The sequence below is a fragment of the Capra hircus genome (genome assembly GCF_001704415.2).
Source record: "Capra hircus breed San Clemente chromosome X unlocalized genomic scaffold, ASM170441v1, whole genome shotgun sequence".
In the NCBI taxonomy this organism is placed as follows: Eukaryota; Metazoa; Chordata; class Mammalia; order Artiodactyla; family Bovidae; genus Capra; species Capra hircus.
The window spans coordinates 32,486,702-32,501,194 of NW_017189517.1; the positions used below are offsets into that span (position 1 = coordinate 32,486,702).

At 37.6% G+C, this 14,493-nt stretch overlaps 1 protein-coding gene across 1 annotated transcript in view; it reads left to right on the forward strand.

Moving 5' to 3' along the window:
• Positions 1–12,953, forward strand: part of TRPC5 (transient receptor potential cation channel subfamily C member 5) — a 341,695-nt gene extending 328,742 nt beyond the window's left edge. The window contains exons 7-10 of the mRNA XM_018044118.1: positions 8,231–8,434; positions 8,668–8,709; positions 9,515–9,604; positions 11,328–12,953. Coding sequence (XP_017899607.1) covers positions 8,231–8,434; positions 8,668–8,709; positions 9,515–9,604; positions 11,328–12,020 — 1,029 coding nt within the window. The 3' untranslated portion in view covers positions 12,021–12,953. The remainder of the gene's footprint in view (positions 1–8,230; positions 8,435–8,667; positions 8,710–9,514; positions 9,605–11,327) is intronic.
• The last annotated feature ends 1,540 nt before the right edge of the window (positions 12,954–14,493 follow it).

A 14,493-nucleotide genomic window follows, 5' to 3' on the forward strand; every position in this document is an offset into this window, starting at 1 on the left:
GAAAAATTAGCAAATTTGAAGATAATTCAATTACCATTGTCTAGACTGACGATCAGAAAGTAAAACAGAATGAATAAAAACAAACACAGCTTCAGAGAATTTAATGGTGAGACACCATTAAATGGCCAACATACACATAATGGGAGTCCCAGACAAAGAAGAGAGAAAATAAAAAAAAGAACTGGAAGGATATTTAAAGAAACAATGAATAAATACTTCTCAAAAATAGTTACACATCCACAAACTCAAATATTCCCTAGTAAGATAAACACACAGAAAAAGCCATGTCTTAGTCAAACTCTCAAAGACCAAGAAAAAAATCTTGAAAGGAGGAAAAGATAGCTGATTTCCATCCAAAACAATGGGATCTAGAAGTCAGTGCGATGACATATACAAAATGTTTAAAGCAAAACACTGCCAACCAAGAATTCTATATTTAGCAAAAATATCCTTAAATGAAGAAAAAATAAAGACATTTCTCAAGTACACAAAGACTGAGAGAATTAATGGCCAGAAGGCACATCCTATAGGAAATGCTAAATAAAGAGAATTCTTCAGGCTGAAATGAAAGGACACCAGACAAAGAAAAAAACAACAACAAACCAACCCTCTCCTCAAAAAAAAAAAAAAAAAAAAAAACCCACAAAGAAGTAGAGAGCACCAAAAAAGGTAATTAAAGGTAATTGTATAGATAAATACAATACAAATCTTATGGGGGGGGGACATTTTTCCTAGCTACTTTGAAAGATAACTGCATAATACAAAAGAATAAAAAAGACATGCAACATAGAAAATGGAAAAATGGCAGATGTAAATGCTACTTTATCAGTAATTACTATAAACGTAACTAGATTAAGAAAACCAGTTAGTAGGAAAAGATTGCCAGACTTTTAATAAACACACATGATCCAACTATATTCTGTCTAGAAGAGATACACTTTAGATTCAAAGATACAAGTAGATTGTAAGTAAAAGATGAAAGATTTTTTGGCCACACCATGTGGCATGTGGGATCTTAGTTCCTTGACCATGCTCCCTGCATTGGGAGTGCAGTCCTAAGCACTGTCCACCAGGGAAGCCCAGCTGTAAGTAAAAGCCTGGGAAAAGATAAATGGTGCAAACAGTAATCGAAAGAGAGCTAACTAAGTGGCTATACTAATTATCAGACAAAATAGAATTTAAGATAAAATTTGTTATTAGAGAAAACAAAGGACTTTTTTATGATTAAGGAATGCGTTTATCATGAAGATTTAACAATTATAAACACATTTCCACCTATCTACAGAGCTGAAAAATATATGAAGCAAAAAATGGCAGAACTGAAGGGAGAAATAGAAATTCAATAATAACCACTGGAGCGTTTATTACCCCACTTTCAGTAACAAACAGAAGTAGACAAATGACCAAAAAGGAAATAGAATACTTGAACAACGCTATAAACCAACTAGACCTAATGGACATCTATCTATACAACACACCATACAACAATAGCAGAATATATGTTCTTCTGAACTGCACATGGAACATTCTCCAGGACAGATTATATGTTAGTCCATAAAATGTCTAATTTTTTAAAGGACTGAAATAGTAAAAAAAAAAAATGTTCTGCAAACATTAGATACCAATAACATAATAAAATTTGGGACATTCACATATAAATGGATAGTAGAGAAGATACTGCAAAATAACTACTGGTTCAAAGAGGAAATCACAAAAGAAAATTAGAAGATACACTGAGATGAGTTAAAGGGAGAGTATGGTATATCCTAAATATCCCCAGAAAGAAATCTATAATTTTTTAAAAGCTTATACTAAAACGTAAATAATATTTCAAATCAATAACTTGAATTTCCACCTTAATGAAACTAGAAAAATACAGTAAACTAAACACAAAGCAAGCAGAAAGAAAAAAACATAGCAAATTGTTTATTAGTAAAATATAGATTTAGCCCTCCCATAACTTTGAGTTACAACTCATTTTGAGTTAATTTTTGTATACAGTATGAAGTAAGGATCAAGATTCTTTATTTTTTCCTTCTGGAAGTCCAACTATTCCAAGGTAATTTGTTGAAAAGATTATCCTTTCCAAGTTGAATTGCCTTGACACCTTTCTTAAAAGTCAACTGCATATATGCCTGTAATTATGCATATGCACACACTTATTTTTGGACTTTCTTATTTTGTTCCATTGATCTTCGATGCCAATTTGTTCTTTTTCAAAATTAACTACATCTTTTAGTTATATCTTTTACATCTTTTGTATTTATATATAAACTTGAAAGCAGTTTGTCAGTTTCTTCAAAACTGCCAACTGAGATTTGACTGAAATTGTATTGAATCTATAATCAATTTGGAAAGAATTGCCATCCTAACTATATTCAGTCTCTCAATTCATGAATATGCCATTTCTTTACATTTATTTAAGTCTTCTTTAATTTATGTCAGTAATCTTCCACAGTTTCCAATATTAAAAAACACATATATTTTTGTCATATTTATTCCTAAGGATTTTATATTTTAAATGATACTTTCTTAAAATTAACATTTTATTGTTCATTGCCAGTATATAGAATACAACTGATTTGTATCTTCTTCTGTTTAATAGATTTTTCTTCATTATGTATCATATTTTCCTGTTTCTTGGCATTTGTGATAAATTTGTGTTGGATGTCAGACATTATGATTTTACCTTGTTGGACGCTGGATATATTTGTATTGTTTTAAATACTCTTGAGCTTTATTCTGGAAATAGTTTGACCTCTGAGGCTTGCTTTTAAGCCTTGTTAGGCAGGACTAAATACACCATTAGTCTAGGGAAGTTCTGTACAATAAAATTGTATGCAAGTCACAAATATGTGCCACATATGTTGCATTTTATAGTAGCCAAATTAAAATACAGTGAAAAGAAATTGGTAAAATTAATTTAATTACATATAAATGTATTACATATATAATGTATTCTATTGATACTCAAACCAGGAAAAAAGTACAGAAAATTTAAAAAAAAAAACCCTGTAGACCAGTATCCTTTATGAACATAGACAGGAAAATCCTCAACAGAGCACTAACATATTTGAATCCAGCAATATATAAAAAGAACATACCATAACCACATAGAATTTACTCCAGAAATGCAAAGTAATTCATCATATTAATAGTCTAAAAAAGAAAAATCCTATGATCATATCAATTTATATGACAAGAAAAGGTGTTTGACAGACTTCTACTCTGATTCTTTTTTTAAACATCTAAGCAAAATTGGTATAGAATGCAATGTGCACAACCTGAACCACAAAACCTACAGCTAACTAAGTGCTGAAAGGAGACTTTCTAAGATCAGTAACAAGGTATATATGCTTTACATACTTTTATTCCACTTTGTACTAGAGATCCTAGATAGTGCAATAAGGAAAAACATTGAAGATGTACAGATTGGAAAAGAAGAAATAAAACTGTCTTGTGATTCTGTATAAAGTAAACCCTAAATAATCTATTTTAAAAATTTCATAGAATAAAAAAATGAATTTAACAAGGCCACAAAATACAAAGTCAATACACAAAAAACAACCATATACTAGCAATGAACAATTGGAAACTGAAATTTTAAAAGACAGTACCAATGTAAATTGTAAGTAAAATTAAATACTTAGGCATTCAGTTCAGTTCAGTTACTCAGTCGTGTCCAACTCTTTGCGACCCCATGAATCGCAGCACACCAGGCCTCCCTGTCCATCACCAACTCCTGGGGTTCACTCAGACTCATGTCCATCGAGTCCGTGATGCCATCCAGCCATCTCATCCTCGGTCGTCCCCTTCTCCTCCTGCCCCCAGTCTCTCCCAGCATCAGAGTCTTTTCCAATGAGTCAACTCTTCGCATGAGGTGGCCAAAGTACTGGAGCTTCAATTTTAGCATCATTCCTTCCAAAGAAATCCCAGGGTTGATCTCCTTCAGAATGGACTGGTTGGATCTCCTTGCAGTCCAAGGGACTCTCAAGAGTCTTCTCCAACACCACAGTTCAAAAGCATCAATTCTTTGGTGCTCAGCCTTCTTCACAGTCCAACTCTCACATCCATACATGACCACAGGAAAATCCATAGCCTTGACTAGACGGACCTTAGTCAGCAAAGTAATGTCTCTGCTTTTGAATATGCTATCTAGGTTGGTCATAACTTTTCTTCCAAGGAGTAAGCCTCTTAATTTCATGGCTGCAGTCACCATCTGCAGTGATTTTAGAGCCCCCAAAAATAAAGTCTGACACTGTTTCCACTGTTTTCCCATCTATTTCCCATGAAGTGATGGGACCGGATGCCATGATCTTCATTTTCTGAATGTTGAGCTTTAAGCCAACTTTTGCACTCTCCTCTTTCACTTTCATCAAGAGGCTTTTTAGCTCCTCTTCACTTTCTGCCATAAGGGTGGTGTCATCTGCATACCTGAGGTTATTGATATTTCTCCCAGCAATCTTGATTCCAGCTTGTGCTTCTTCCAGCCCAGTGTTTCTCATATATGTACTCTGCATATAAGTTAAATCAGCAGGCTGACAATATACAGCCTTGATGTATTCCTTTCCCTATTTGGAACCAGTCTGTTGTTCCATGTCCAATGCTAACTGTTGCTTCCTGACCTGCATATAGGTTTCACAAGAGGCAGGACAGGTGGTCTGGTATTCCCATCTCTCTCAGAATTTTCCACAGTTTATTGTGATCCACACAGTCAAAGGCTTTGGCATAGTCAATAAAGCAGAAATATATGTTTTCCTGGAACTCTCTTGCTTTTTCGATGATCCAGCAGATGTTGGCAATTTGATCTCTGGTTCCTCTGCCTTTTCTAAATCCAGCTTGAACATCAGGAAGTTCACAGTTCATGTATTGCTGAAGCCTGGCTTGGAGAATTTTGAGCATTACTTTACTAGCATGTGAGATGAGTGCAATTTTTCGGTAGTTTGAACATTCTTTGGAATTGCCTTTCTTTGGGATTGGAATGAAAACTGACCTTTTCCAGTCCTGTGGCCACTGCTGAGTTTTCCAAATTTGCTGGCATATTGAGTGCAGCACTTTCACAGCATCATCTTTCAGGATTTGAAACAGCTCAACTGGAATTCCATCACCTCCACTAGCTTTGTTCATAGTGATGCTTTCTAAGGCCCACTTGACTTCACATTCCAAGATGTCTGGCTCTAGATTAATGATCACATCATCATGATTATCTGGGTCATGAAGATCATTTTTGTACAATTCTTCCGTGTATTCTTGCCACCTCTTCTTAATATCTTCTGCTTCTGTTAGGTCCAGACCATTTCTGTCCTTTATCGAGCCCATCTTTGCATGAAATGTTCCCTTGGTATCTCTAATTTTCTTGAAGAGATTTCTAGTCTTTCCCATTCTGTTGTTTTCCTCTATTTCTTTTCATTGATCGCTGAAGAGGGCTTTCTTATCTCTTCTTGCTATTCTTTGGAACTCTGCATTCAGATGCTTATATCTTTCCTTTTGTCCTTTGCTTTTCGCCTCTCTTCTCACAACTATTTGTAATGCCTCCCCAGACAGCCATTTTGCTTTTTTGCATTTCTTTTCCATGGGGATGGTCTTGATCCCTGTCTCCTCTACAATGTCATGATCCTCATTCCATAGTTCATCAGGCACTCTATCTATCAGATCTAGGCCCTTAAATCTATTTCTCACTTCCACTGTATAATCATAAAGGATTTGATTTAGGTCATACCTGAATGGTCTAGCGGTTTTCCCTACTTTCTTCAATTTGAGTCTGAATTTGGTAATAAGGAGTTCATGATTTGAGCCACAGTCAGCTCCTGGTCTTGTTTTTGTTGACTGTATAGAGCTTCTCCATCTTTGGCTGCAAAGAACATAATCAATATGATTTCGATGTTGACCATCTGGTGATGTCCATGTGTAGAGTCTTCTCTTGTGTTGTTGGAAGAGGGTGTTTGCTATGACCAGTGCATTTTCTTGGCGAAACTCTATTAGTCTTTGCCCCGCTTCATTCTGCATTCCAAGGCCAAATTTTCCTGTTACTCTAGGTGTTTCTTGACTTCCTACTTTTGCATTCCAGTCCCCTATAATGAAAAGGACATCTTTTTTGGGTGTTAGTTCTAAAAGGTCTTGTAGGTCTTCATAAGACCGTTCAACTTTAGCTTCTTCAGCGTTACTGGTTTCATTTTAGGCAAAAGGTTAACAAAACATGTATAGATAGGACTTACACATTGAAAACTACAAAACATGGATGAAAGAAATGACATACAGCATTCACGGATTGGAAGACTCAGCAGAATATATTTTCACTCAGTCTAAGATTTTCAAGGTTCATCTATGTTGCAGTATGTATCAAAACTTCATTCCTCTTAAAGACTGGATAATAATGATAGTATACCACATTTTGTTTATCCATTTATTTGTGGATGGTCATTTAGGTTGTTTCTACTCTTTAGCTATTATGAAAAATGCTGCTGAACATTTGTGTACATGTTTTTGTGTAGAATGTGCTTTCGTTTCTCTTGGGTATGTAGCTAGGAGTGAAATTGCTGGAGTGTATGGTAACTCTATGTTTAACTATTTGAGGAATTGCCATATGGTTTTCCAAAGTAGCTGTACCATTTCACGCTGCCACCAGCAGTGTGTGAGGGGTGCGAATTCTCCAGATTCTAACCTACACTAGCTGTTCTTTTATGAAAAATTGTTATAGCTATCTTAGTGGGTTTTAAGTTGTATTTCATTGTGGTTTCAATTTGAATACTCCTAATGATTCAAAAAATGAAGATCATGGCATCTGGTCCTATCACTTCATGGGAAATAGACGGGGAAACAGTGGAAACAGTGTCAGACTTCATTTTTTGGGGCTCCAAAATCACTGTAGATGGTGACTGCAGCCATGAAATTAAAAGACGCTTACTCCTTGTAAGAAAAGTTATGACCAATCTAGATAGCATATTCAAAAGCAGAGACATTACTTTGCCAACAAAGGTCTGTCTAGTCAAGGCTATGGTTTTTCCAGTGGTCATGTATGGATGTGAGAGTTGGACTGTGAAGAAAGCTGAGCGCCGAAGAATTGATGCTTTCGAACTGTGGTGTTGGAGAAGACTCTTGAGAGTCCCTTGGACTGCAAGGAGATCCAACCAGTCCATTCTGAAGGAGATCAGCCCTGGGATTTCTTTGGAGGGAATGATGCTAAAGCTGAAACTCCAGTACTTTGGCCACCTCATGCGAAGAGTTGACTCACTGGAAAAGACTCATATGCTGGGAGGGGTCGGGGGCAGGAGGAGAAGGGGACGACAGAGGATGAGATGGCTGGATGGCATCACTGACTCAATGTACATGAGTCTGAGTGAACTCCAGGAGATGGTGATGGACAGGGAGGCCTGGTGTGCTGCGATTCATGGGGTCACAAAGTGTCGGACACGACTGAGCAACTGAACTGAACTGTATGACCTCATTTGTATCTTTCTGCAAATGTCTATTCAAGTGCTTTCTTCTTTTTCAAATTGAATTGTCTTTTTATTATTGAATCGTTATCATTCTTTAGATAGTCTGGGTACAAGTCCCTTATCAGATATATGATATTTCATTACTTTTATTCTGTGGGTTGTCTTTTCATTTTCTTTATGGTGTCCTTGATGTACAGTTTTTAACTTTGACCAAGTCCAATTTACCTATTTTGTTCTCTTTTTCCTTAGCTTTTGGTGTCTTCTCTAAGAAACCATTGTTTTATCCAGGGTTATAAATATTTACTCCTTAATTTTCTTCTTAGAGTTTTATACTTTTTATCTATTAAATTTAGTTCTGGATTCATTTTAAGTTGAATGTTGTATGTGGTGTGAGGTAGGAATCCAACTTTATTCTTTTGAATGTGAATAGCCAGTAGTCCCAGTATGCACAACTGATTGACAAAGGTGAAAAGCAATTCAATAGAAGAAAAATAACCTTTTCAGCAAATGGCAAATGAACATTGACAGGCAAAAACCAAACAGGAAGAAAAAAACCCTCAATGTAAACTTCACCCCTTAAGCAAAAATGAACTCAAAATTGATCATAGAGCAAAATGTAAATGTTGCAACTAGAAAACATGTAGAGGAAAACACTAGAGGGTAAGGTCAGTGTAAATTGAATTTTTATAGCTACTGACATATTTCCCTCTGGAGAAGCAAGTAGAACTTTTAGAATGAGTCACGGATGCATTTTATATTTTCCCATCCCCTATCTTTGAACTTGTCTTTCACAGGATCATGCTGATATTGAGTGGAAGTTTGCAAGGACGAAGCTCTGGATGAGTTACTTTGATGAAGGTGGCACCTTGCCACCTCCTTTCAACATTATCCCCAGCCCCAAGTCATTTCTATATCTTGGCAACTGGTTCAACAACACCTTCTGCCCTAAAAGAGACCCTGATGGTAGACGGAGAAGGCACAACTTGAGAAGCTTCACAGTAAGGCCTTTAAAAATTGTCTCTTTGTAAAAACAACTGTTTTCTCCTTTCCCTCCTTTGTGGCATTCCCTATCTCAAACATCATAAAACTACTCCAACCTACAGATGCTTTGGGGGTTTGTCAAGCAGCAGCTCCTGTGTCATGTTTCAGTCCTAATATTTAGAAATATGTTTGAGTGGGTGGGCTGCTGGGACACTGCTGATATAAGCTTTCTGTCCATTTCCAATGACAGGAACGCCATGCTGACAGCCTGATACAGAACCAACATTACCAGGTAAAGCTTCTTTATATGAACTAAGCACAATAGTTCTTGTTCAGTTGTCTGACCTTGGATAAGTCACTTACCCTCCCTGAGCCTCAGTTTCTTCATTTGTAAATTAGGGATGATTAAACGTAACTCAAAGTGTAGTTGTGAGAATTGAGTGATCAGTATGTATGTATTTGTGTGTGCATGTGTGTCCTGGCAGTGCCTGACATATTGCACTAAGTGGTGGCTATCATCATCACCATGACTAACACGAAGTTGAGTGACTATGTGTATACCATTCCCAGGAGGCTAAGTTAAAAGAAGCCATCCCTGTAAAGGAGAAGAACGTATTGACTTTAATAAAAAATATCTTGACTATGTAATTATTGGACATCGAAATCAGCAGATTTTGTGACACTGAAGAATCACTTTTTCAACTTTATAAAAGGAAGAAAAACTCTCATCTTACTAGGAAGGTTAAAGTTTAATCCAGCCTGAAGGGAAAGGATATTGACTGTGACCACTCAAGGATTACTCTACTCTGATTATTCTATTAATATGAATCATGTTTACCTTATGCCTGGGTGGAAAAATTTTCTTTTGGGTGAATTTGATCTCACTGGCCCACTCTGCCACCAAATTTGGACACATAGTAATTCTTCATTTAGCCAGTGGACTTATCTGGGGGTTTTGTAGAAAATGGTTGGATCCTGTGAGAATTTTCCATTGCAAAGACAGTCTAGGCATATTTTCTTCTTGTATATATTCCTTATTGTACTAAGAGTCCAAGAAGGAAACTGAATGCCTTTTCATGTTTTTGTTTAAATTCCAGGAAGTTATCAGGAATTTAGTCAAAAGATATGTGGCAGCTATGATAAGAAATTCCAAAACAAATGAGGGACTAACAGAAGAAAATTTTAAGGTAATTTGGTCATAAAGTGGTTTAACTTCTCATTTCACATTTCTTAAGCATCATTTAATCTTCACAGTATCTGAAGTTTCTGGTGATGGAATTTCAACTGCCTATGATATAGTAAAACCAGTTACAGTTCTTCCAATAGATGAAGAGATTTTACCAATGTTTGTCACACCACCACAGTCAGCTTTATGAATAATAAAAATACACAGTCTTTTAATAGTCTGAGTGTTTCTCAGTGTGGGAATTGAATGCTTTAAACGATGTGGCAAGGATGTGTGAGATTTAAAGGTCTTCTTTACTTAAAAGATATGATAAAGACAAAAAAACTATTATTAAAACGTAACATTTATGATATCCTAGCATTACACATTTTTGCTTGTCACACTGGAATGCTATCGGCATCTAGTGAGTAGAGACTAGGGTTGTTGCTAAAAATCCTACAATGCACAGGACAGATCCCTTTAACAAAGAATTGTCACACTCAACATGTCAATTGGTTGGGAAACCCTATCCTAGAACACATATACATTCTAAGGAATGCATGAAGGCTGTTATCCTAATCTACATATAACTCACCAGTTGAGGGCCTGCTACGGAGCACAGTGATGAGCAAGATAGAAGCAGCCCCTACTCTCCTGTGGAGTGACACACAATAATAACAGAGGGTGATGAATGATGGAGTATTCTAACAAGAGCAACACAAGGTACTGTGGAGACATAGAAATGGGGGGACACCCAGCTGGGACTTGGGGATTTGAGGTAGGCTTTTCCGAGGAAGCCATATTCAAGCTGAGGTCTAAAGAGGGGCTAGTTGGGTAGAGGAGTGTTCCAGAGAGAACAGCAGCACATACAGAGACTCAGAGGCAAGAGAGAATATGTTCATACAGGTGGACAGTGGCGAGCCTGGGGAAAGAGTAGAAAGATATGATACAGGAGAGATGAATGCATACCAGGCCTTGAAAATCCTTGTAATCTGTGGTAGGGCATTTTTCCTTTTTCATAAGGTCAGTGACAAGTTACTAAAAAGTGTTAAGCAAAAGAATTAAATCATCGGATGTAAGCTTTTCAAAGATGAGTTTTAAAAGAGCAATCTAGTATCTAGGCAGCCAGTGAGAGATAGAAGACATTTCACAGGGACTTGGATAAACAGGGTCCCCTGTCCCAAAATGGGGCTTCCCAAGTGGCTCAATGGTAAAGAATTGGCCTGCAATGTAGGAGATGTGAGTTTGATCCCTGGGTTGGGAAGATCCTCTGGAGGAAGAAATGGCAACCAACTCCAGTATTCTTGCCTGGGAAATCCCATGGACAGAGGAACCTGGCTGGTTACAGGCCACGGGATCACAGAGTCGGACACAACTGAGCGACTTGAGCACTAGTCTCAAAACAGCAGTCTCATCACCTGACATTCCACTTCCCTAGTTTTATTCCTGAGTCCTAAAGCTTTTCCTCTTCTGTATCTTTCTCTATGCAGATGTCGATGAGAGCCAATACCCTACTCTAATACCGTCATTGTTGGTTAACATTTCAGTCTGTTGGTGTACTCCTGATAGGGAGGTTCTGAAATCAACTTTACCAATTGCACATTTTTTTCCCAATGGCCAGCGCCGCCCACAGATTTGTTACTATGTTTTTCTTGTGGTAGAATATACCTTGTGATTTGCTATGAGACAAAAACCTGGAACATTCCGAAGCTTCTTAACATAATGTGTCTTCTCTCTTGCCCTAGGAATTAAAGCAGGATATCTCCAGCTTTCGATATGAAGTGCTTGACCTCTTGGGAAACAGGAAGCACCAAAGGAGAAGCTTTTCCACTAGCAGCACTGAACTCTCGCAGAGGGATGATACCAACGATGGCAGTGGTGGGGCTCGGGCCAAATCCAAGAGTGTCTCTTTCAATGTAGGCTGCAAGAAAAAAGCCTGCCATGGGCCACCTCTCATCAGGACTATGCCGAGAGTCGGTGGTGCCCAAGGCAAGTCAAAAGCTGAGTCATCAAGCAAACGATCCTTCATGGGTCCCTCTCTCAAGAAACTGGGTCTCCTATTCTCCAAGTTTAATGGTCATATGTCCGAACCCAGTTCAGAGCCAATGTACACCATCTCTGATGGAATTGTTCAGCCACACTATATGTGGCAGGACATCAGATATTCTCAGATGGAGAAAGGGAAAGCAGAGGCCTGTTCTCAAAGTGAAATTAACCTCAGTGAGGTAGAATTAGGTGAAGCCCGGGGCACTGCTCAGAGCACTGAATGCCCTCTAGCCTGTTCCAGCTCTCTTCACTGCGTATCCAGCATCTGTTCCTCAAATTCTAAACTTTTAGACTCCTCAGAGGATGTATTTGAAACGTGGGGAGAGGCTTGTGACCTGCTCATGCACAAATGGGGTGATGGACAGGAAGAACAAGTTACAACTCGGCTCTAAGTCAAGCCGTTATCACGTGTCCTGGAACTCAGAAAATTTCTCTTTTCTTTGCTCTCAGAGGTGACATAGAATATGATTCCCTCACTGCCCCCCCCACCAGACAGGAGAGTGAAACTCCTATTGCTTTTACCATATTTTATAGCTACATTCATTTTTTGGTTCTTGTTATTAGTATTACTATTATTTGCCTTTTTATACCTATAAAACAGTAAGTCCATTTCATAACCAACTGAAGGGGTATTTGCCCCTAATCAGCAGAGGTGCAGTCAGGTGCTTAACCCTTTGGCTTTGCTTTTCTTACCCTTGCTTCCTTGAAGCTCCAGGTGCCACTTTGCTACTGTCGCTGCCGCACAGATTCCTGACCTTCCTTGGGATCTCACACCATTTCCCCACAGGGCTGAGGGCTGTGCTCAGCAGTCCCCACCAGCTATCAGATGAGGCAAACTCACCTGCCTATGTTTGTTGCCCTTCAGTGCTCCACGCTGCCCATTCTGGTTCAATGAACAGCATCAAAGGGAGACTGAATAGACTCCAAAGAATTGTCAGCTCGTGGTTTCTAGGTATAACTGGCTTTCGTGTTTTTGTTTTTAAACACTACAACTTCTCCTTATTGTGGGGGCTGTTGAGTTTTTTGTTTCTTAAAGACTTGTGAGTTTCCTAATGTATGCCAGTGACTATTTACCCCCATAGTATATGTCATATCTAATAAGTTAGTGAATTCCTTTCCTGTGTTTGTATATTTCAGTTAGCTTACTACATCTTAAAATTTGACAGTATCAAGATTAGTATTTAGGATGTAGACTCTTTTAAAAACTTTTCCTGCACTCTAACCAATAGTCACTACATCTCATACATTGGTAAGAAAAAATAATTAGCTGGCATATTTATAGGGTTCTATCTACTGATGATAGTTTTAATCATTATTGCTATCAAAAGTATTTGTAAGATAAAAACCTGGATTTGAAAATATTTTATCAGAAAAATGACATCTTGCTGAGGTGTCAGAATCCAAAAACAACTTCATTTTAATTAATTGATCTCTGATAAAACAAGAACAACAAAACAATTTTAGGTCTAGATAATTTGATTCAAGTTGCAGTTTTAATGCTCAGTGGAGACAGTGGAATTACATGTGTAAACTGATGTTAAATATATAACATAACAACCCTAATGAATTCATGGAACTACAAACATGATCCAAATTCTACTGTCTTTAAAGAAAACTGCATTATACACCAAAAAAAATTATTTTCCACAGCTTAAGAGTGCCTCATCAGACAACATAGGTGAAGGTGAAAAAATGAAGCCCATAATGCTCATGGTCATCATGTTAGACCTGGTAACCAGTGACTGAGGACCTGCTAAACAAGGGTGGTTCTTGCCAACATTAGCACAAAGGTATCCCCAACTTACACTCTTCACACATGACCTAAAATAGCTCAAGGTCTAAGTCCTGGTGATTAAATTAACACATAGCTCAAAAACATAAGAAACTTAATTAGTTGTCACCCTGTTTTTGTAAAGGTCAACAGTAATAGGAAACCATCTAAATTTATGTGTATACTTTCTGGCAAAATTTAGTGAAATGCAGCATTCTCAGTGCAAATATGGTTTTTGACAGTGTAGTTTCTGTTATTTGAATTGATTCCCATTCTAGCTCTAGCTTCAGTAATGGACAAAATATTCTACAGGGAAAAGACACAAACTGGGGATAAGGGGGAAACAAGAGGAGGTGTTGAAGAACAAAGCTCAGATCCAGGAAAAGGTGACCAAGAGAACAAGCTGCATCAATATCCATTTGGCAAGAGATTATCACAAAATAATTCCTCAGCGATCATACTCAAACCTCCTGCTTCTCTAAGTGGGACTATTCTAAGTGGCCCTGACATCATTAACAGGTTACCTTCCAGAAGGAAGTTTTCTAAAGTTACAGATTCAACTTTCCCAGTTTCCAAATTCACTTTGAATAAATAGCACCTAGGCTACATTTCTTTTCATACTGATGGCACCAGAAACGAATAGATGGCCCTATTTCATCTCTCTTACAAATGCATGTATTATGATAACCTAGGCTTAATTGTTCCAGCAGTTACTTTATCAATTTGTCAGAAAATAAGAATAGCCAGGGATAGAGCCATGGTGCAAAATACAGTCTTCTCTCAGTTATGTGCCAAAGAGAGAATATGTATAAGTCATAATAGCAATCTCTACTACTGAAAGAAACCAGTGTCATATTTTATTCCTTTTCAGATCGTCTCAGGGTTATTGTCTTTATGACGTAGGCTTAAGATTTCACCAGCTATGCTGAGGCCTAGCTATGTTGGGGATTGAAGCCAGTTAGCTGTTAAAGCTAATCACTTATTGCCCTAATGTCTATGATGGTGACACCAACATTTGAAACAACTCTAATTCCAGTAGAAAGTAGGAAAGGAAAGAGACTTGTGTTAACTCTGGATCAGCTACTATCAAGAAA